Source organism: Colobus angolensis, unplaced genomic scaffold, assembly GCF_000951035.1.
Source record: "Colobus angolensis palliatus isolate OR3802 unplaced genomic scaffold, Cang.pa_1.0 Scaffold336, whole genome shotgun sequence".
Classification (NCBI taxonomy): Eukaryota; Metazoa; Chordata; class Mammalia; order Primates; family Cercopithecidae; genus Colobus; species Colobus angolensis.
In genome coordinates, this window is record NW_012116666.1 from 799,053 (window position 1) to 817,970 (window position 18,918).

An 18,918-nucleotide genomic window follows, 5' to 3' on the forward strand; every position below is an offset into this window, starting at 1 on the left:
TGAATGACAGTCAGTGGCTACAGTAATGTCAGGGCCAGAGGAGTCTGCCAGGTGGGAAGGAGTCAGTTCCCCAAGCCTGGGTCCATGAGACACGAGCTGGCCATCCATGATTTGCGTAGCCCTCCACGGCTCCTCCTGTGTGAGAAGGGGTCTGCCTCGTCAGGCTTCCCTTCCCTAAGGCTGATCCTTTCTTCTCTTACTACCTCTATCTTCCTGACACAGCATGCAGAAGAAAATATCAAATTCTAGAGACAGCATAGGAATGTCCTTTCAAGTTTTGAATCTAGACCATGGAGTTGACCTCCCCCAGCCCCCGTCAGCACCAGTGCTTGGAGAGAAGTGACTGAGCCCCGGGAAATGCTGTGTGTCTTTCAGAGGCCTTCACATATCAAGACAATTACCTGGGTTTACTTCCCTTATTGGCAGAAGAAAATGAAAAGTATCTGTAGGCTGGTTTCTCAGAGGGCGGTCCTTCCCATTTGCTTCTCAGAGCAGCAGCACATTTTCATGCCAGCGTAATGCAAGGTGACAACACAGGGTGTCTACAGGGTGGGTGTCGCTCTTGGCTGAGGTCCTTCCCACTTCAGGCTCACCTGCTGTGCCCATTTGCTCAACAAATGTTTATTGAGTACTTTACACGAGCTAGGTGGATGCTGGGAAGAAGGCAATAAGCAAAACCCAAATCCCTACCCAAGCAGACCTTGTACCTGATAGACAACAAAGAAGTCTGTTAGCTAGTGTTTATTTCATGAATACTGAGTGCCAGAATAATTGTAAGCAGTAAGCAATCATGCATTCTCAGTGTTTCTTTCTCTTTCTCTTTCCCTCTCTCTCTCTCCCGCCCTCTCTCTTTCTCTCTTTCTTTTTTTCTTTTCTTGACAGAGTCTAGCTCTGTCACCCAGGCTGCAGTGCAGTGGTGGGATATCAGCTCACTGCAACCTCCACCTCCCAGGTTGAAGCGATTTTCCTGCCTCAGCCTCCCAAGTAGCTGGGATTCAGACGTGCAGTACCACGCCCAGCTAACTTCTGTATTTTTAGTAGATACAGGGTTTTGCTATGGTTGGCCAGACTGGTCTTGAACTCCTGACCTCAAGTCATCTGCCTGCCTCAGCCTCCCAAAGTGCTGGGATTACAGGTATGAGCCACTATGCCCAGCCTCAATTTGTTTATTTCTTAAACACGGCAGCACACACAGGACTTACTTACCCTGGGCCCTCATCAGGAAATGTCTAGGAGAAAAAGATACTTTCAATATTAACCGTGAGGAGGCTAGCTCTGATTGAAAGATAGATGAAAAAATAAATACCAGTGCATTTCTTCTTCTCTTTTCTCTGAACTCTGTTTCCAGCTGTTTCCTGTTTTGGACTAATTTTAAATTCTGAGGCGGGGGTTGGGGGGCAGTGGTGCATTTGTATCATCTGAGCTCAGGCAGTTATCATGTTGGTCATAATTACTTGCAGTCAGATTATATCTTTAGCTTAGTTATTCCCAGTTGATGTTAAGAGTTGGTAATAAGTCTTCTTCCTTCTCCAAGGCCAGTCAGCATTTTCCTAGTGTTGAGCACCAGGAACACAAGGCCAAATTTGTGTTTTTCTGCACATCATTTGCATACATCCACACCAAAAGCTTGACCCAGCAAGAGTCTACATTGCAGACAAACTTAAATATCCTGCTCAGTACCTGAACAACAAGTGTTATATTTCTTCTTGGACTTAAAAGTAAAACTCTAACTCATTTTAGTGACTTAGAAAGCTGCACATCCCCGTGCTTTGGAAACCTGCTAGGGTGCTACAAAAGAGGATCCTGCAGGTAGTGAGGAAGCCACTGTTTCCTGCAACTGTAACCCAAGGCATCAGTCACTGAGTGGCTGTGTTATCTTTCTGATACAGAAACAGTAACGTTTCGGTTTGTGGAAGTCTGAGAAATTATGAATATCCAAAAATGTGCTTTCAAATAGTTGCTGAGTACTTGGAATGGCAGGATCACTTACTTGAACAACATTTATTTTTTGATGATTTGAAGACCTAGGTTTGCTGACCATATTTTCCAATAATATATGTCTGGAGGATATTGCTAATGAAAAAAATGAGAGTTTAAACTTAAAAATCCAGGCTTCAAAAATTGGCTGGGTGTGGTGGCTCATGCCTGTAATTCCAGCATTTTGAGAGGCCAAGGCTGGTGGATCACTTGAGGTCAGGAGTTCCGGACCAGCCTGGCCAACATGGTAAAACCCATCTCTACTAAAAATACAAAAATTAGCTGGGTGTGGTGGTGCGTGCCTGTAATCCCAGCTACTCAGGAGGCTGAGGCAGGAGAATCCCTTGAACCTGGGAGGTGGAGGTTGCAGTGAGCGGAGATGGCACCACTGCACTCCAGCCTGGGTGACAGAGCGAGACTCCATCTCAAAAAAAAAAAAAAAAAAAAAGTCATCTGGAGAGATGGGGAGAAATTGAGATAGAATTAGATTGGGATAAATGGAAAGCCTACTTTAAAAAAACACAAAACATTTCCATGGCCATAATATGAGAAAGCCCTAGTTAAAGGGCATCTGTTACATGTATTAGGAGTTGGGAGGGTGCAGGTTAGTGATCTCATGTTGAATTTGAGCCACCTGTCAGGTATTTTAAAAATCCATATGGTCGGCCTGGCGCAGTGGCTTATGCCTGTAATCCCAGACTTTGGGAGGCCGAGGTGGGTGGATCACCTGAGGTGGGGAGTTCGTGACCAGCCTGATCAACATGGAGAAACCACATCTGTATTAAAAATACAAAATTAGCCAGGTGTGGTGGTGTGTGCCTGTAATCCCAACTACTCGGGAGGCTGAGGCAGAAGAATCATTTGAACCTGGGAGGTGGAGGTTGCGGTGAGCTGAGATCGAGCCATTGCACTCCAGCCTGGGCAACAAGAGCGAAACTCCACCTCAGAAAAATTAAAAAAAAAAAAACAAAAAATAAAAACATGGTTAAATATAGAATTGAGGTCAAGGGTCTGGGTACCCACATTCAGCTCTGGGCAGGCACCATGAGAATGTGGGGGTTCACTCGGAAGTCTGGGGGTGTCTACTGAGATTGAGTGCCGTCATGGAGGGCTGAACCAGAGAACCGGGGGGAGGAAAAGCTTCCAAGAGGATGAGGGGTGGGGAGTATTCAGGAATTTGAAAGGCTGTCATTGAGAAATTAGATTTATTCTGGGAAGCTTTAAAGGTCTGAGGTAAGACTAAGGGGTAGAGTTTGAAGAGTTGCAAATCTTGGTCCAATTTTTGGTAGACTGTTTCCCTATCAAAGTGACAGAGAGGTGGCCCGATGAGGTGAGCTCTGGCAGTGTGATGTTTAAGCAGAGGCTGGGCTGCTGTGGGCCAAAATGTGGCTGCCAGATTTCAGAACCCCAAGGAGACTACACCACCTGACGTCCAAGGATCCTTTCCACTTCAAGGATCCTTTCCACTTCTCTGCCAAGGTATTTCTCTTAGTAGAGAAAATAGGAAGGGAGAGAGCTCTGAGATTTACCTGGATCAAATCCTTTATCAGAAGCCTCTCCTCTGGACTCAGCAGCAAGAGTGTGGGACTCACCAGACCCTGCTTCAGCTCTTGGACCCATGTTGAGGCCTCAGTCTTCCAGGGAAACCTCCTCTTTAGACCCTCCCTGGAGGCTGTCGTTTAGCTGTCCAGCTCCAATGACTGGGTGACGTCTGCCCCTATAGGGAAAATCCACTCTTCTTTCTGCCCCAGTCCTCCTCCCAACAGCTAATCTACCCAGAAAGCTCTCCCTGCTGCCCTTCCCTGCCACCCCCAGTGGCTATACCACCAAGCTGAGCTGCTCAGTGCCCTGCACACCTTCACATGTGCTGTCATTTCCTCATCGAAGCTGTGCTCCTGGAGGACACTTTCCCTGTCAATTTCTTTCTCCAATGCAAACACCCCACTCACTCCCAAGGTGCCTAGAATGGGATTTTTAACATCTTAGGAATTCACTGAAGTGAGTTAGCTGATTTTTGTCATTTTAGAAAATGATTTCACACAAAGACTTCTGAGTTTCCATCTGATGGGAAAGACGATTCCTACTGAATGTTTGGCAGAGTTCCAAGTCGGTCTTGCTTCTTTTTAATACTTGTGACAGCTGTACAAGGTGGAGGGTGCTTGCTGTTTCTCAGATGGTCACATGGCAGCTCAGAAAGATAAGCTCCCATGCCTAGGCAGCTACTACAGAAAGCTACCCCAGGCCTTTCTGTTGGGACAGTCTGGTGTCCTTTCTTGGCTTCAGATTGCTGCCCTCCATCTGCAGAACAGGGACTGAATTTCATCGCCATTTACTGTTGAGCATACATTCAAGCCTTCATCTCTCGTAGCAGTGAGGCTTAAGCTCTCAGAGCTATGAAAACAGAATCCGGCCGAGGATGTTGAGTGACTCTTCCCTGCTACTGACCACGGCTCCCTCTTCAGCCGGTCACAGGCCACCCCAGCCTCCTCCCGGGAGTAGCAGGAGTGTTGCTGAGCCCTAGATTCTGTAGAGCTTGGTGCTGGGGGTTTTCCTGGGGAGTGTTCTGTCTTTTATCACAAACCTTGGCAAGGGGTGGGTGGGGCGCCACTGAATGGCGCCTTTGTCCTCCTTCTGAAAGCCTGAAGGAAAAACGATGAAATCCCACAGAAGAGGCCGCTGGAGCCTGGCTGGGCAGGCGTGCTGGCTGCGGGGAGAACTGCGGGCTGGTTCTCATGTGGTCCCCTCTGCAGATGGCCTTGGGAAGAAACAAAGGCCTCCTTGAGGCCCCTGCCTGTGATGCGGAGAGCTCATTTTCATTCTGCTGTGGTTTCCCGGGTGGCCTCGTTGAGCTTCACTGTTTTTCGGGAGCCCTTTCCTTGACTACCCTTTGAACAGAGGAGAGCTATGCAAACACGCTGCGAGGGGCCTTGCAAGCCCGAGGAGGGTCTGCTTTCTGGGCCTCTGCAGAGGGCAGGGGTTGTGGGCTGGTGGCCTGCCCCGCCCAGAGAGAAGGGGCCTTAGCTTCCCCTCATTCTTCCTTATGTGTTAGCTCTTTTTATTGCAAATAATTAATTAAAGTCAGTACAGCAAGAGTGGGAAAATGGTTAATGCAATTGCCAGGTCCAGATTCAGAGGGATGAGGAGGCCCGGAAAGGAAAGACAACCTTGGGATAGCTTCCATTTCCTCCACTTCCCGCTGCATGGTGGGCAAGTGGGCAGCTCTCGCGTGCTCCAGGTTTTCCCGGAGTTGAGTATGGTTGACTCTGACTGGACCAGGTTGGGTCACGTGTCAGCCCTGAACCAATCAGCTTGCCCAGAGAGATGCTGCACCCTGATTGGCAGGTAAACCTGGTGCTAGGCCCCAGAGTGGCCAGAGAGGAAGGGCAGGCACACCCCCTGGAGGTAGGAGACGTGGGGGATGACATGGGGCCGGGGCGGGTGCCCAGTGCTTTCCCTTCCACTCGTCCATGGCCCCCGAGCTTGAGGAGAAAGCAGGGTGCTTTCTCTACCTGCCTGTGCTGTCCCGGGGCAGCAGGGAGATGTGGCTGCCCTGTGTGCGGCCTTCACTCCTGACTCTCTGTGGCTTTGCAGAACTGGGGTCCACCCTCTCTGGGCCTGGGGGCCTCTCCGCTGAGGGCGTTGTTTGGTGTCCCTCGACTGTGTTGATTCAGAAATCTGGGACCTGTCGTGTCTCGACTAAATGTCTTATGAGATCAGTCTTTCTTTTGGAGGCAAACATTTTCAGAAGTTTTGGAACCATGATGATCTATGCCTCAGACACTTGTGGTCCCTGAGAAGCTGCTGCTGGAAAAAGGGGTCCCCATCCAGATCCCAGGAGAAGGTTCTTGGATCTTGCCAGGAAGGAAATCCAAGGCGAGTGGCTGAGCTCAGTGAAAAGACATAGTTTATTGAAAGCTTCTCAGTTACATAGTAGGGCCTCCTCAGCAAGAGGAGGAATGCCTCTGTTTTGTTTATTTCTTATATAGGGGTCTTATCTATGTCAAAGCAAAGCTATGTCTCCCTGCGGGTAGGCTGACAAAGTGACATTTATTACTTTGTTGATTGAAAGAAAGCTATCCTTGGCATTTTAGTGCATAAGTACATCAAAGCATGCCTATAATCATCTTAAAAGTATATGTTATGCAATATTGGGGCATCTGGACATTCTGTTGTTGCAAGAGTTTGCCTTTGCAGGTATTAAGCTGCTTCCTCAGCTGTAAACATCTTAGGACTGTGGGTCGTGACTGGCAAAGAATGTGCCTTGCTAGTTTGTTTGTTTGTTTTTTTTTTTTTTGAGACGGAGTCTCGCTCTGTCCCGCTGGCTGGAGTGCAGTGGCGCGATCTCGGCTCACTGCAAGCTCCACCTCCCGGGATCACGCCATTCTCCTGCCTCAGCCTCCTGAGTAGCTGGGACTACAGGCGCCTGCCACCGCGCCCGGCTAATTTTTTGTATTTTTAGTAGAGACAGGGTTTCACCGTGATCTCGATCTCCTGACCTTGTGATCCACCCGCCTCGGCCTCCCGAAGTGCTGGGATTACAGGCCTGAGCCACCCCGCCCGGCGCCTTGCTAGTTTTAAGATGGAATTGATTCTAAAATGGTGTCACCATGGCTCCCCTACGCTCCTGTTCCCCTAACAAAACCCTGCCATAAGTGGACTTAAGGATAGCCTTGTCACCCTAGCAATGTGGCAGTGAATCTCTGCCAATAGCAATCTACAAATGTGAAAAACTTTTCTTTTTCTGGAAAAGTACTTTCCATGCATTAAGTATTCAAGTGCCTGTTATCCTGGCACTGGGCTGGGTGTATATGACATAACATTTGCAGTATTGCTCCACCCCAAACTGCTCTGCGTTTTGGCCCCCCTCAATCTCTGATGGCTTTCTCTTCCCTGTGCTGCAGGGAACTGCTGGAGACCACGTGCCGCCTGGCCAACACACTGAAGAGGCATGGAGTCTGCCGTGGGGACTGTGTTGCCATCTACATGCCTGTGTCCCCTCTGGCTGTGGCAGCAATGCTGGCCTGTGCCAGGATCGGAGCTATCCACACAGTCATCTTTGCTGGCTTCAGTGCGGTGTCCTTGGCTGGGAGGATCAATGATGGTGAGAAGGTGGGCGTGGGGAGGGAGGAATCCTGGAGTTCCCTGATCCTTGTTCCTGGGGGCCTGGCCATCAGTGTAGAGACCATCAGAGTGCAGACATTAATAAAATGTCACACAGACAAATGACAGATCCCACTAGGGACAGGCACATGGCCGAATGAGAATTTGTTCTATGGGCTGAGATCTCAGTGCATTGAATTTAGCCAGGTGAAAAAGGGAGAGTTCCAGGTAGAGGGAACAGCAGAGGCACAGGCCGAGTGGAGGAAGAGTGCAGCATGAGGGCCCAGTGGAGGCGGGTGTAGTGCAGCAGGAAGGAAGCGTGGAGGTGGGATGAGCCTGGAGACACAGAGGGAAGGTCCCGCAGGTCAACAACTGGAAGCCTTCTATCCTGAGGAGCGAAGGGGTGGACCATCTTTGGGGATCTGGAGTCAGGTGAAGGGGGTCTTTCTGTCTGCATGTGGGTCAGTGTGTTTTGGACACTGTGCAGAACAATAACTTCCTTGTTTTGCTGTTGTCAAAGGACTGAGTGTCGGGATGGTGGCCCTACGTCCATGCAGTCTGATCTCTGCTCCCTGCTGTCTCCTGGAGGGAGTGCCCTGAGCTGGTTTTGCAAGGCAGGTGCCAGGTTCTAGGGGCCATTGAGAACTCTTGTGTCTCATAGAAAATAGAACTAGTGGGTAGAGTTCTCAGACCCCTGTTGACCTCCCTCTGTGTAAAAGTCTGGGAAGCCCTTCCACTTCCTTTCAGGGTTTCCTCCCCCACGTTCAAGGGTGATGCTGCCACCTCTTTCTCTTTTTCTCTCTCTAGAACTCTGTAATACCAACTGTCTACCAGGCACTGTTCTAAGCACTCTACAAAGGTTATGTCTTTTAATTTACCTTAGTCTTCATAAGTATTTTATGCAATAACACTATTATTATTCCCCTCCCCTAAAATTACTGTTGTAACCATCTTAAAGTGTGTAAGTCAGTCACATTAAGTACATTCACAGTGTTATGCAGTCATCATCACTATCTAGTACCTGAAGTTTTTCATCACTCAAAATGTACACTTTACACCCATTAAGCAGACATTCTCCATTCATCCACGTTGTGGCACATGTATTTCATTTTTTAAATAGGTGAGTAATATCTATTCATTAATTGATGGCCATTTGGGTTGTTTCTATTTTTTGGCTATTGTGAATAGAGCTGTTATGAATGTTCATGTATAGGAACGCCTGCTTTTAATTTTGGGGGTATGTACCTATGAGTGGGCTTGCTGACTCATGTGGTAATTCCATGTTTAACTTATCAAAGAACTGCAAAACTGTTGTGCTAAGGAGATGCACCATTTTTCATTTCCACCAATAGTATATGTGGGCTCCAGTTTCTCTGCATCTTGTTTTTCACTTAAAAAAATTATAGCTGTCGTGGTGAGAATGAAGTGGTGGTTCATTGTGGTTTTGATTTGCATTTCCCTAATGACTAATAATATTGAACATCTTTTATGTACTTGTTGTCCATTTGTATGTTTTCATTGGAAAAAGTCTACTTAAGCTGTTTGCCCATGTTTTAATTGCTTGTTTGTTTTTTTGTTGTTGAGTATGTAAGTTACTATATATTATGAATATTAGACCTCTATCAGATATATGATTTGCAGATATTCTCCCATTCTGTGGGTTGTCTTTTCACTTTCCCAGTAGTAAACTTTGGTGTATAAAAGTTCTAAATTTTAATGAAGTCCAATTTATCGATTTTTTATTTTGCTGCTTGTGTCTTTGCTGTATTATTTGAGAAAACATAGCCAAATCCAATGCTGTGAAGATTTTTTTCCTATGTTTTCTTTTTCTTTTCTTGAGATGGAATCTCGCTCTGTCGCCAGGCTGGAGTGCAGTGGCATGATCTCAGCTCACTGCAACCTCCACTTCCTGGGTTCAAGTGATGCTTCTGCCTTAGCCTCCCGAGTAGCTGGGATTACAGGTGTGTGCCACTGCACCCAGCTGATTTTTGTAGTTTTAGTAGAGACGGGCTTTCATCATGTTGCCCAGGATGGTCTCAATCTCTTAACCTCGTGATCCACCCGCCTCGGCCTCCCTGTTCATATGTTTTCTTCAAAGAGTTTAAGTTTTACCTTTTTATGTTTAGGTCTTTACTTTTGAGCTGATTTTTGTACAGGGTATGAGGTAAGGGTCCAGTTTTATTCTTGGTCCGATGGCTATCCATTGGTCCCAGTGCCGTTTGTAGAAGAGGCTATTCTTTTCCCTGTTAAGTGGACTTGGTACTCTTGTTGAAAATAATTTGACCATATATGGAAGGGATTATTTCTGGGCTCTCTATTCTATTCCATTTATCCATATGATTATCTATCTATTGTTATCTCAGTACCAAACTTTTTCTTCACTGTAGCTTTGTAAGTTTTGAAACCAGGAAGTGTGAGTCTCCCAACTTTGTTCTTCTTTTTTCAAGATCGTTTTGGCTCTTCTGGGTTTCTTGTATTTTCATAGGAATTTTAGGATTAGCTTTTCCATTTCTGCAAAAAAAAGTTGGGATTTTAATTGCATTCAATCTGTAGAAAAATTGGAGGGTATTGCCATGTCGACAATATTAATCCACAAACATGGAATATCTTTCCATTTACTTAGGTATTTTAAAATTTCTTTCAGCAGTATTTTGTAGTATTCAGTGTCCAAGTCTTGCGTATCCTAGGCTACATTTATTCCTAAGTATTTTATTCTTTTATGAATTTTTATAAATGGGATTGTTTTCCTAATTTCGTTTATGTATTGTTCATTGCTAATATATAGAGATACAGCTAATTTTTGCGTAGCGATCTTGTATCTTGCAAATTTACTGATTTATTAGCTCTAAAAGATAGTTTTTTGTGGATTCATTAGGATTTATACATATTAGATCATGTCATTTGTGAATAGAGATAGTTTTACTTTTTCTTTTCCAATTTGGATGTCTTTTCTTTCTTTCTTTTTCTTTTTTTTTTGGCCTAATCACTCTGGCAACAACTTCTTTTATAATGTTCAATTGCAGTGGTAAAAAGTGGGCATCCTTGTTTTGTTCCTGATCTTAGGGGAAAGGCTTCAGCCTTTTACCGTTAATATGATGTTAGTTGTGGGTTTTCAGAGGCCCTTTATCAATTAAGTCCCCTTCTATTCCTGATTTTAAGTTTTTGATCATCTAAGGGTATTGGATTTTGTCAAAAGCTTGTTCTGCGTCGATTGAGACGTGTTTTTTTCCTTCATTGGAGTAGTGTGATGTATTACAGTGGTTGATTGCTGCATGTTGAACCACCCTTCCTTTCCTAGGGTAAGTCCTGATTGGTCATGGTGTATTCTGTTAATATGCTGCTAGGTACAGTTTGCTAGCATTTTGTGGAAGAGTTTTGCATCATTGTTTATATGAGATATTTGTCTGTAGCTTTCTTTTTTTGTAGTAATCTTTGTCTGGCTTTAGTATCAGGGCAATGCTGGCCTCATAAAATGAATTTGAAAGTATCTCCTTCTCTTCAGTTTTTTGGAAGAGTTTGAGAAGGATTGGTTGCTAATTCTTTAAATATTTGATAGACTTCACCAGTGAAGTCATTTGGTTCTGGTCTTTTCTTTGTTGGGAGGTTACTATTCCCTTTCTAAAGATGAGTAAACTGAGATGCAGAGAGTTTAAGTGACTTATCTAAGGTCACATACCTAGTAAGTGACAGAGCCAGGAGTTGAACACAGACATTCTGCCGCCATAGTTCATACTTTCAGCATTATGCTAAGCTGCCCCTTTCCTCTCTTGCTGGTGTGGCCATGGTCACCCAGTGCTTCTGTTAAGATTGTTTGAAACATGCAATAGTAGTTGACTCTTGGTGACTTCAGCATATGGGGATTTAGTAGCTGGAGGCTGGGGTGCTCCCAGAACCTCAGAATTACTAAACAACCAAGCATGAGAGGGCAGGGGCCAGGACTCTGTTCTGAAGAGGACTCTGCCCTGATATCCTTCAGCCTCCTTGTGCAGCTCTGCAGGTGCCAGGTTCCTGGGGACAAGATTCTATTAAGATAGGTATCTGTGTCCTCTTGGGTCAATGAGGGGCTGTTTTGGTTTTCTATTGCTGTGTCACAAACTACTCCAAAACTTAGTGCTTAAAACAACTGAAAACTATAAATTTTATTATTCTATTTCATGGGTCTGTGGAGCAGGAATCAGATGGGGACGGGGAATGGCTGTTCTCTGCTCCATGACATCTGGGACATTAGTCAGGTTGACTTGAAGGGTTGGGGACTGGCAGGCCTCTCTTTCTCTCCATGTGGCCTCTACACGTGGCTGACTTGGGCTTCCTCATAGCCTTGCAGCCTCAGCAGTCAGGCTTGTCACATGGCAGCACATGGCTCCAAGAGGAAAGAAATAGCAGCTGCCAGTGTCCTACAGGCCAGGCTGGGACAGGCCTGGCATCACTCTTGTCTTACTAGATTGGCCAAACCAGTCTGTGGCCATTCCAGATTCAAGGGGAGGAGACCTGGATCCGGCTTCTCTATAAGAGCAGGTGAAAGAATGTGCAGCCATCTTCAGTTGGTCACTGGGAGGTGGGTGCATATTGTGAGTCTGACCACCAGGGATCACATGTCTGGGCAGCCACCTCAGTCAGCAGGCGCAGTTCCGGAGTTCAGTCCCCTGGCCTGGCTTCCAGGCTTGGACCATCTCTCTTCATTTGCCTTCCCTCTTGCTTTAGGCTGCTTGAGGAGTAGAGAGTGTTGGAGGGGAGGGTAGAGGTCAGGAGAATGGCTTTGAGAGAGGCTGTGGGGGCAGAATAATGACCCACTCAGATGGCCACACTGTAATCCCCCAGAAGCTGTGCCAAGTCACTTGCATGGTGAAAGGACTTTGCAGATGTAAGGCAATGGGATATCCAGGTGGGCTCCATCTAATCCCATAGCCCTTAAATGCACAGAACTTGCTCCCAGTAGAGGCAGAGGAAGTGAAGCAGAAGGGGAGGTCAGAGAGATTCAAAGCAACTTTACCTGCCATTGTTGGCTTTGAAGATAAACAGGGCCATGAACCAGGGCAGGTGGTGTGGCTGTAGTCGCTGAGAATGACCCCTGGCTGACAGTAAGCAAGGAAAGGGCGATCTTAATCCCACAGTCGCGTGGAACTGAGTTCTGCCAACCACTGAATCAGCCTGGAAGTGGATATTTCCCCAGAGCCACCACATAGGAGCCAGCCCTGTCCTTGACTTTGGCCTTGTGAGACTCTAAGCAGAGAACCCCGCCAAGCCTATCCAGACAACAGAACTGTGAGCTAAAAATGAGTGTTCCAAGCCACTGAGTTTGTGGTCATTTGTTATGGAAGCAGCAGAAAATGAACGCAGATGCTGGTGCCTGCTCAAATCCAGGGAGGGAAAATCAAATCCTCCCAGAGTGGCACGTGGTTCCTGCCAGCACCCATGGAGGGCACCAGTGGGCCAGACATGCTTATGGTGCTCAGAAGCTCCTGGATGCCTCCTGGAGGCCTCTCATGGAGAGCCTGTTGGGCAGGGAAGCCCTGGACAGGTGCGAGTTAGGGGCGAGGTGTGTGCCTTGGGAGGCAGGGAAGGAGCTGCCTGCTGTGTAGTGTGATTTCAGCATGTTGCACGGGCTGGCGCCACTGTTTCATAAAAGATCCTCATCCCCATGAGCTTTCTTTGTCTCCCATCCCCTTGAGAAAGGTTCATTCCTTCCTGCTGGACCATCTCCCTTCCTCGCCCATAGGGGGCTTGCCTGGACCAACCCCTGCTCGGGGATGTAGGTCTGGAAAGTCTCTGATAGGCTCCACCCAACTGACTTGGTTTCCCCAGGTGAGCTATCACTGAAGCTTGAAGGGCAGAGAGTGTGTGTAGCCATGGCTCTTGGTGCCAGGCAGGGGTGGCTGCACCAGGGCAGCCTAGAGTATCTCTCTGACCCCTGGATGGTCCTGTGTGTGCTGCAAAATTCTCAGGGAACCTTCATGGCCATGACATCTCCAGGGCTCTCAGGAGGAGAAAGGGTGGGCATGTTGCGCAAAAGTGCTTTCAGATTTATTTAGGTAGGACTCTCCCAAAGGGAACGTTGAGACCAGAGTCTGTCTTGGAAGTGTGATAGGGCAGTGGTGAGTGAGGCCACAGGGAGTGACCAGAGATTCATCTGCAGAGAGGCTCTGGACAGGAATGTGTCACACATGCCTCAAATGGCTCCATGCAAAGGGTGGGGAGTTGCAGGATTTGTACCCCAACTGTTGAGAGTCATTGGTCGAGGGTCCCCAAGCACTTCTGCCCATAGCTCCGCAAGAGGCCTTTGGTGCAAAATGACTGAAAGGCCTGAGGGATGTGGGTGAGGCCCTGCCAGTCAGGGTCACAGCTGGACATTTGTCCCAGGCTCTTCCTGAGGGGCTGTGTAGTAATCCCCTGCAGCTGTGATCCCTCTGGGTCATCCCGCACTGGGGAACAGCATGGCGGACACCTCCTTTTCCTGGGGTCTCGAGGCCCATTGTGCGTGCACCCCTCTTCCCTGCTCTGGGCTTCCCCCTAGGTTAACCATGGAAGCTAGGGTCCTCTTGGCTTCCCCCTGGGCCTGGCTGAGCACCATTGGTCATTGAAGAGCAGGTGTGGGATCAGGGGGGCCTTCTCCTGGAGGTGAGGAGGGCAGGCAGCTCCCAATCATCCACTGGGGTGTAGTTTCTGATCTCTGGACAGTGAAGGCTCTTGGCCCACACAAGTCACTCTAGACAGGGCCTAGCCACATGGGACACCTTCGGGCTTGGCCTCTGTTTGTCCAGCTTTCTTGGTCTCTGCCTCTCTGTTTCTCTGTCACCTTGATTGCTGCAGGTGGCATGATGGCCCCTTTCCTGGGATTTGCTCCTGGGCAGACAGAAGAGAAAGGTGGAAGTCTGGTTGGCAAATTGTCTTTATGCTGCTGACTCAAGGAGGAAGAGTTGAGCTTCAAAGTAATTTATCTCTGGTTCCTTCCCCTTAGCCTCAGAACTGGACAAAGGCCTGGTGCTTCTTCATGGCACACAAAGGCTAGAGAACAGACAGCCCCCCACTTTTTCCATCGAGTCTTTTACTCAAGATTGGACTGAGTTTCTCACAGTCCTAGGCCTGGATGTCCTATGTGAGTCAGAGCTATGAGGGCCAAAGTCGGGAGGACACTGACCAGAAATGTCTGTGTTGTCTCTGTTAGCCAAGTGCAAGGTGGTTCTCACCTGCAACCAAGGACTCCGGGGTGGGCGCGTGATGGAGCTGAAGAAAATAGTGGATGAGGCTGTGAAGCACTGCCCCACCGTGCAGCGTGTCCTGGTGGCTCACAGGACAGACAACAAGGTCCACATGGGGGATCTGGACGTCCCGCTGGAGCAGGTGGGTTACCTCACTTTGCACAGTTTGAGGAGAGGTCATATCAGGTTAGCTGGCTCTGAGACTTCTTGGGTTGTAGGTCTCAATTTGGGCTCCCTAGAGGTACCCAGGATTACTCTGTGGTATTTGGTGAGCTTGAGTACTGTCTGGGAAGATAAAACTCCAATACGACAAGGATGTTGGAACACTTACTGTAACACAAATGATTGCACCCACCCTTTTGTTTTGTGTCCTTTCCACATTTGAAATTGAACTTGGACAGGTCAGAGCAGGTGAATTCTGAATCCCGTGTGCGGACTCCTGCTGCGGAGGGGGAGTGGTGCTCTCAGAGAGGCTGAGTGCCCTCGGTGGACTCTTTGTTTCTCGTCCCTTCCAGGAAATGGCCAAGGAGGACCCCGTATGCGCCCCAGAGAGCATGGGCAGCGAGGACATGCTCTTCATGCTGTACACCTCAGGGAGCACTGGAATGCCCAAGGGCATCGTCCATACCCAGGCAGGCTACCTGCTCTATGCCGCCCTGACCCACAAGGTACAGGCCTGTGCGGGGCGGTGCTGGGCCCTCGGCAGGGCTCCAGGCAGGGGCAGGGCCAGAAGTCCTCCTGCTGCAGAGCGAGGCCTGTAGGTGTGAGAGGTCAGTGTTTCTTCCTGGCCTATCTGGGGCAGGGCCCCTCGAGTCTCCCCACCCCACAGCATCTCAGGGCCCTGGCTGCCTCGAGCCCCTACTGCACTGTCTAGAAACTCCCAGAGAATCTGACCATGTAACATGGCAGCAGGACACTAAGGACCACTCGCCCAAAGATTTTTTAAAACTCTTTTTAGGACAGATACAGAAAACCACCCAAATTAAATGTGTGGCTTAATGAATTATTATAAGGCAAATGCCACTTTGATCAAGAAGTGGAAGGCCCCCGGTTTCTCAGATGCCCCTTCCAGGCCCATGTGGCTGCAGCCCCGTCCAACATGTCCTGATGCATCTTGCGCCCCTGCCCCTGTGTTTTGCTTTTGATAATTTTGTGACCCATATGTGTGTCCATGGGTGCTGTAGCTTACTGTTGCCCATTAAAATATGTATTTTTTCTTCACGGAGTCTCACTCTGTTGTGCAGGTTGGCGTGCAGTGGTGTGATCTCAGCTCACTGCAACCTTCATTTCCTGGGTTCAAGTGACTCTTCTGTCTCAGCTTTCTGAGTAGCTGGAATTACAGGCACCTGCCACCACACCCTGCTAAATTTTTTTTTGTATTTTTAGTAGAGACAGTGTTTTGCCATGTTGGCCAGGCTGGTCTCGAACTCCTGACCTCAAGTGATCCACCCGCCTTGGCCTCTCCAAGTGTTGGAATTACAGGTGTGAGCCACTGCGCCTGGCCTAAAATATTGTTGATATGTCTTTTAAGTCCTTTGAAGCCTATGCTCCCCCATTTCCTTACACTTGGCCATTGTCGTGTCCAGCCATTTTTCTCTGGTATCCTTTGGTCTGGGTTGTGCCTGTTGTCCCTCTGCCCTCTGTGTTTCCTGCATATGGGCAGTTGGATCTTGAGATGGAATCAGGCTCCAGTGAGCTGCTGTGGAAGAATAAAGGGGATTCGGATGTCTGTCCTCTCATGCTCCTCGAAGCTGATGATGCTTGATGCCATTCTTGGCCTTTTTGACTTTTATTTTTTGTAGTTCTTAAGAGGTTTAAAAAATCGTGGCGTAAGGCAATGCAAAAAGGTGTCCATGTGTTAAACATACAACTAGAAGGACTCTGCAGTGTTCCCACCTGTCCTGCTGCTGGAGGCCATTTGAGGAGCCCGCTGCCTCTCACAGCTGTGGACTGCAGCATATGCATGCCCATTTCCTAGTGACCTGGTGAACATGGTGGAGTGGGGGGACAAGCTCCTGATGCTCCCTTCCTGTCTCTGCAGCTTGTGTTTGACCACCGGCCAGGTGACATCTTCGGCTGTGTGGCTGACATTGGCTGGATTACAGGACACAGCTACGTGGTGTATGGGCCTCTCTGCAATGGTGCCACCAGTGTCCTTTTTGAGAGCACCCCAGTTTACCCCAATGCTGGTAAGGATGGTGAACCCTGTTTGGGACCCCATGCTGGTGTCAGGGGAGAGAGCCTGAGGCTCGAGACTTGTGGAGAGGTTCATGGAAGGGGGACGCCTGGGCTCTGGTGAGGGTGTGGCTCTCCAGGTCCTGCTGTTGAGATGCCCGGGGGGGCCAGGCACCAGGTCTTCAGAAAGATCCGACGGGCAGCAGCAGGGAGTCTGACTTGGCGCTGGAGGACATCTCAAGGCCCCTGCTCCTGCAGTCCTGCCCTCTGACTTAAACTGCCGGCCTCGGGCCATCACTTTGGTATCCTTCTCACCTCTAGGCTGCCTGCCCAGATCCAGCCCTTTTTCGAGGCTAGGACCAGCTGCCCACCTCTTCTGTTTCCCAAGCCCTGTCCCCTGAACCTTCAGGGCCATCCCTCAGACCATGTTATGCATGGCCTAGAACCATCTCCATTACTTTGAGATCACTTTGAAAACAAGGTGAAGTCTGGCTCCCTTGGGCATCGTCCTCCCACACAGCAGTGTCTTCAAATATTTGCTTTAATGTAAGCAGACCATGGTGGCTCTGCCCAAAGGCTGCTGCCACAGCGTTCCATGGCGCTGACAACTGTGCATGAACTGTGTTATCACCTCCCAGTGCTCCATCTCTGCCTTTGGGGTCTGGGTGTGCTCAAGGAAGGAGTTGTAGGGGCAAGACCAGGGATTAAGGGCCATGGCCCAGGTGCTGTCTCAGGCCACCACTTCAGCCCCTGGAAGCTCAGTGTCCCATGTGGAGGGGATGGTGTGGGTGGTGGGTTTACAGGAATCAGGGGTGTGCGTGCTGGGCACATGGCCCTGCTCCCTGGGACACACACAGTGGCAGCTCTGCTGTCACAAGGGGAAGCTCCAGTCACCACTTTAGAGCCCATGTAAGTGTGACTGAGTGAAAGCTCTGTGTTAATGCTCCACGGGTTATTAAATCCACGTAGTATCGCCTTGAACTAGGCCATCACCCTAAGCCAGGTGCAGACTGTTCCTGAATGTGCCACCCATGGATCTGGGGAGTGCTGGGAGGAGAGTGGCCATTGGGGACTTGTCCCATGGGGCTTCTTTCCATCTTTCACTGGTGGGGTGGTTGGGAGGGATCCTTTTTATATGGACATATGCACGTCTGCACATGCCCAGCACTCAGGAAGTCTTGGCTGATCTCTAAGTTTAAAGTAGATCATGTCAGCTCTCCTGCTGACAGTGAATTTTGGCCTTTCTGTAGGTCGGTACTGGGAGACAGTAGAGAGGCTGAAGATCAATCAGTTCTATGGCGCTCCAACGGCTGTCCGGCTGTTGCTGAAATACGGTGATGCTTGGGTGAAGAAGTACGATCGCTCCTCCCTGCGGACCCTGGGGTCAGGTGAGTGGCCTGCCCTGCAGCAGGAGAGGGTGCGCTTGCCGTAGACCCTCAGAGCCAATACTGGCTTCAGCAGGACTTCAGTCATGAAGCTGCCCGGCTTTATATGTGTGAATTCACGCAACGCCAGACTGGATCTGGTAGAAAGCACCTGTTCCCACCTATAAGCCCCTCCCCAGAGCTGGCAGCAGTTACCAGTCTGGGGAAAAACATTCCAGACATTTTCTGTGCCATTGTTTCTGTGCCCAATTTCTGTAGCTTAATCTTCATTAGGAATACTTACCCACTCAATAAGTTAAGGGCCAAGTCATTTCTTTAGTGGCTGCATGGGATTTAGTGGTATAACTTAGCTGGGTGTGGTGGCAAAGGCTGAGGTGGGAGGATTGCTTGAGCCCAGGAGTTTCAGGCTGCAGTGAACTAGGATTGCACCACTGCGCTCCAGCCTGGTGACAGAGTGAGACTCAGTCTTCTAAATAGTAATAATAATAATAATAAAAATAGTATAACTACAGTTTGCTAAACACTGCCCCGTTGTTGCACCTTTTGATTGTCTCCAAGTCCGTGGAGTGGATACCATCCAGCGCTTTTGCCCTGCTGCTACTGTAGATGTTTCCAGGCAGACAGTTCAAAGCTTAGGCCTATTGGTAATGTCGATGGATATTGCCAAGTCACGTGGAAACATTTTGGAAAGGTGACGGTGGCATGGTTTCTACAGTATCGGCGGTGTCTGTCTTTCGGGCTGGTGCTGGGAGGGACTGGGTGCCGGTGACTGCTGTTCCCTCTCCTGTCCCTGCCACACTTCATGTCTGCCTTTACATGTGTGATCACGTGTGGTCAGCCACCTGCTTGGTGGCTTTTCACTGGGGAAGCATGCAGGGCAGTGACTGCGAAGAGTGTCCCATTCTGCCACATGCATCCTTGGAAAGGGAGTGTGGTGAACATGTGATTCTGCTACTGCTGGGTGACCACGAGGCCATGCGGGCATCTGGGCCACAGGTTGAGAGGCACTGCAGCTGGGGCTGTGCCCTGTAGAGCTCACCACTTATTCCCAAATGTGAGATGGGGATGAGACCTACCTGCAGGGT

General features: G+C 48.9%; 1 protein-coding gene across 2 annotated transcripts in view; it reads left to right on the forward strand.

Annotated features, from left to right (window-relative positions):
• Positions 1-18,918, forward strand: part of ACSS1 (acyl-CoA synthetase short-chain family member 1) — a 56,215-nt gene that overhangs the window by 23,359 nt on the left and 13,938 nt on the right. For both annotated transcript variants that reach the window (XM_011952178.1, XM_011952179.1), the window contains exons 3-7: positions 6,879-7,078; positions 14,240-14,415; positions 14,789-14,941; positions 16,315-16,462; positions 17,699-17,836. In XM_011952178.1, coding sequence (XP_011807568.1) covers positions 6,879-7,078; positions 14,240-14,415; positions 14,789-14,941; positions 16,315-16,462; positions 17,699-17,836 — 815 coding nt within the window. The remainder of the gene's footprint in view (positions 1-6,878; positions 7,079-14,239; positions 14,416-14,788; positions 14,942-16,314; positions 16,463-17,698; positions 17,837-18,918) is intronic.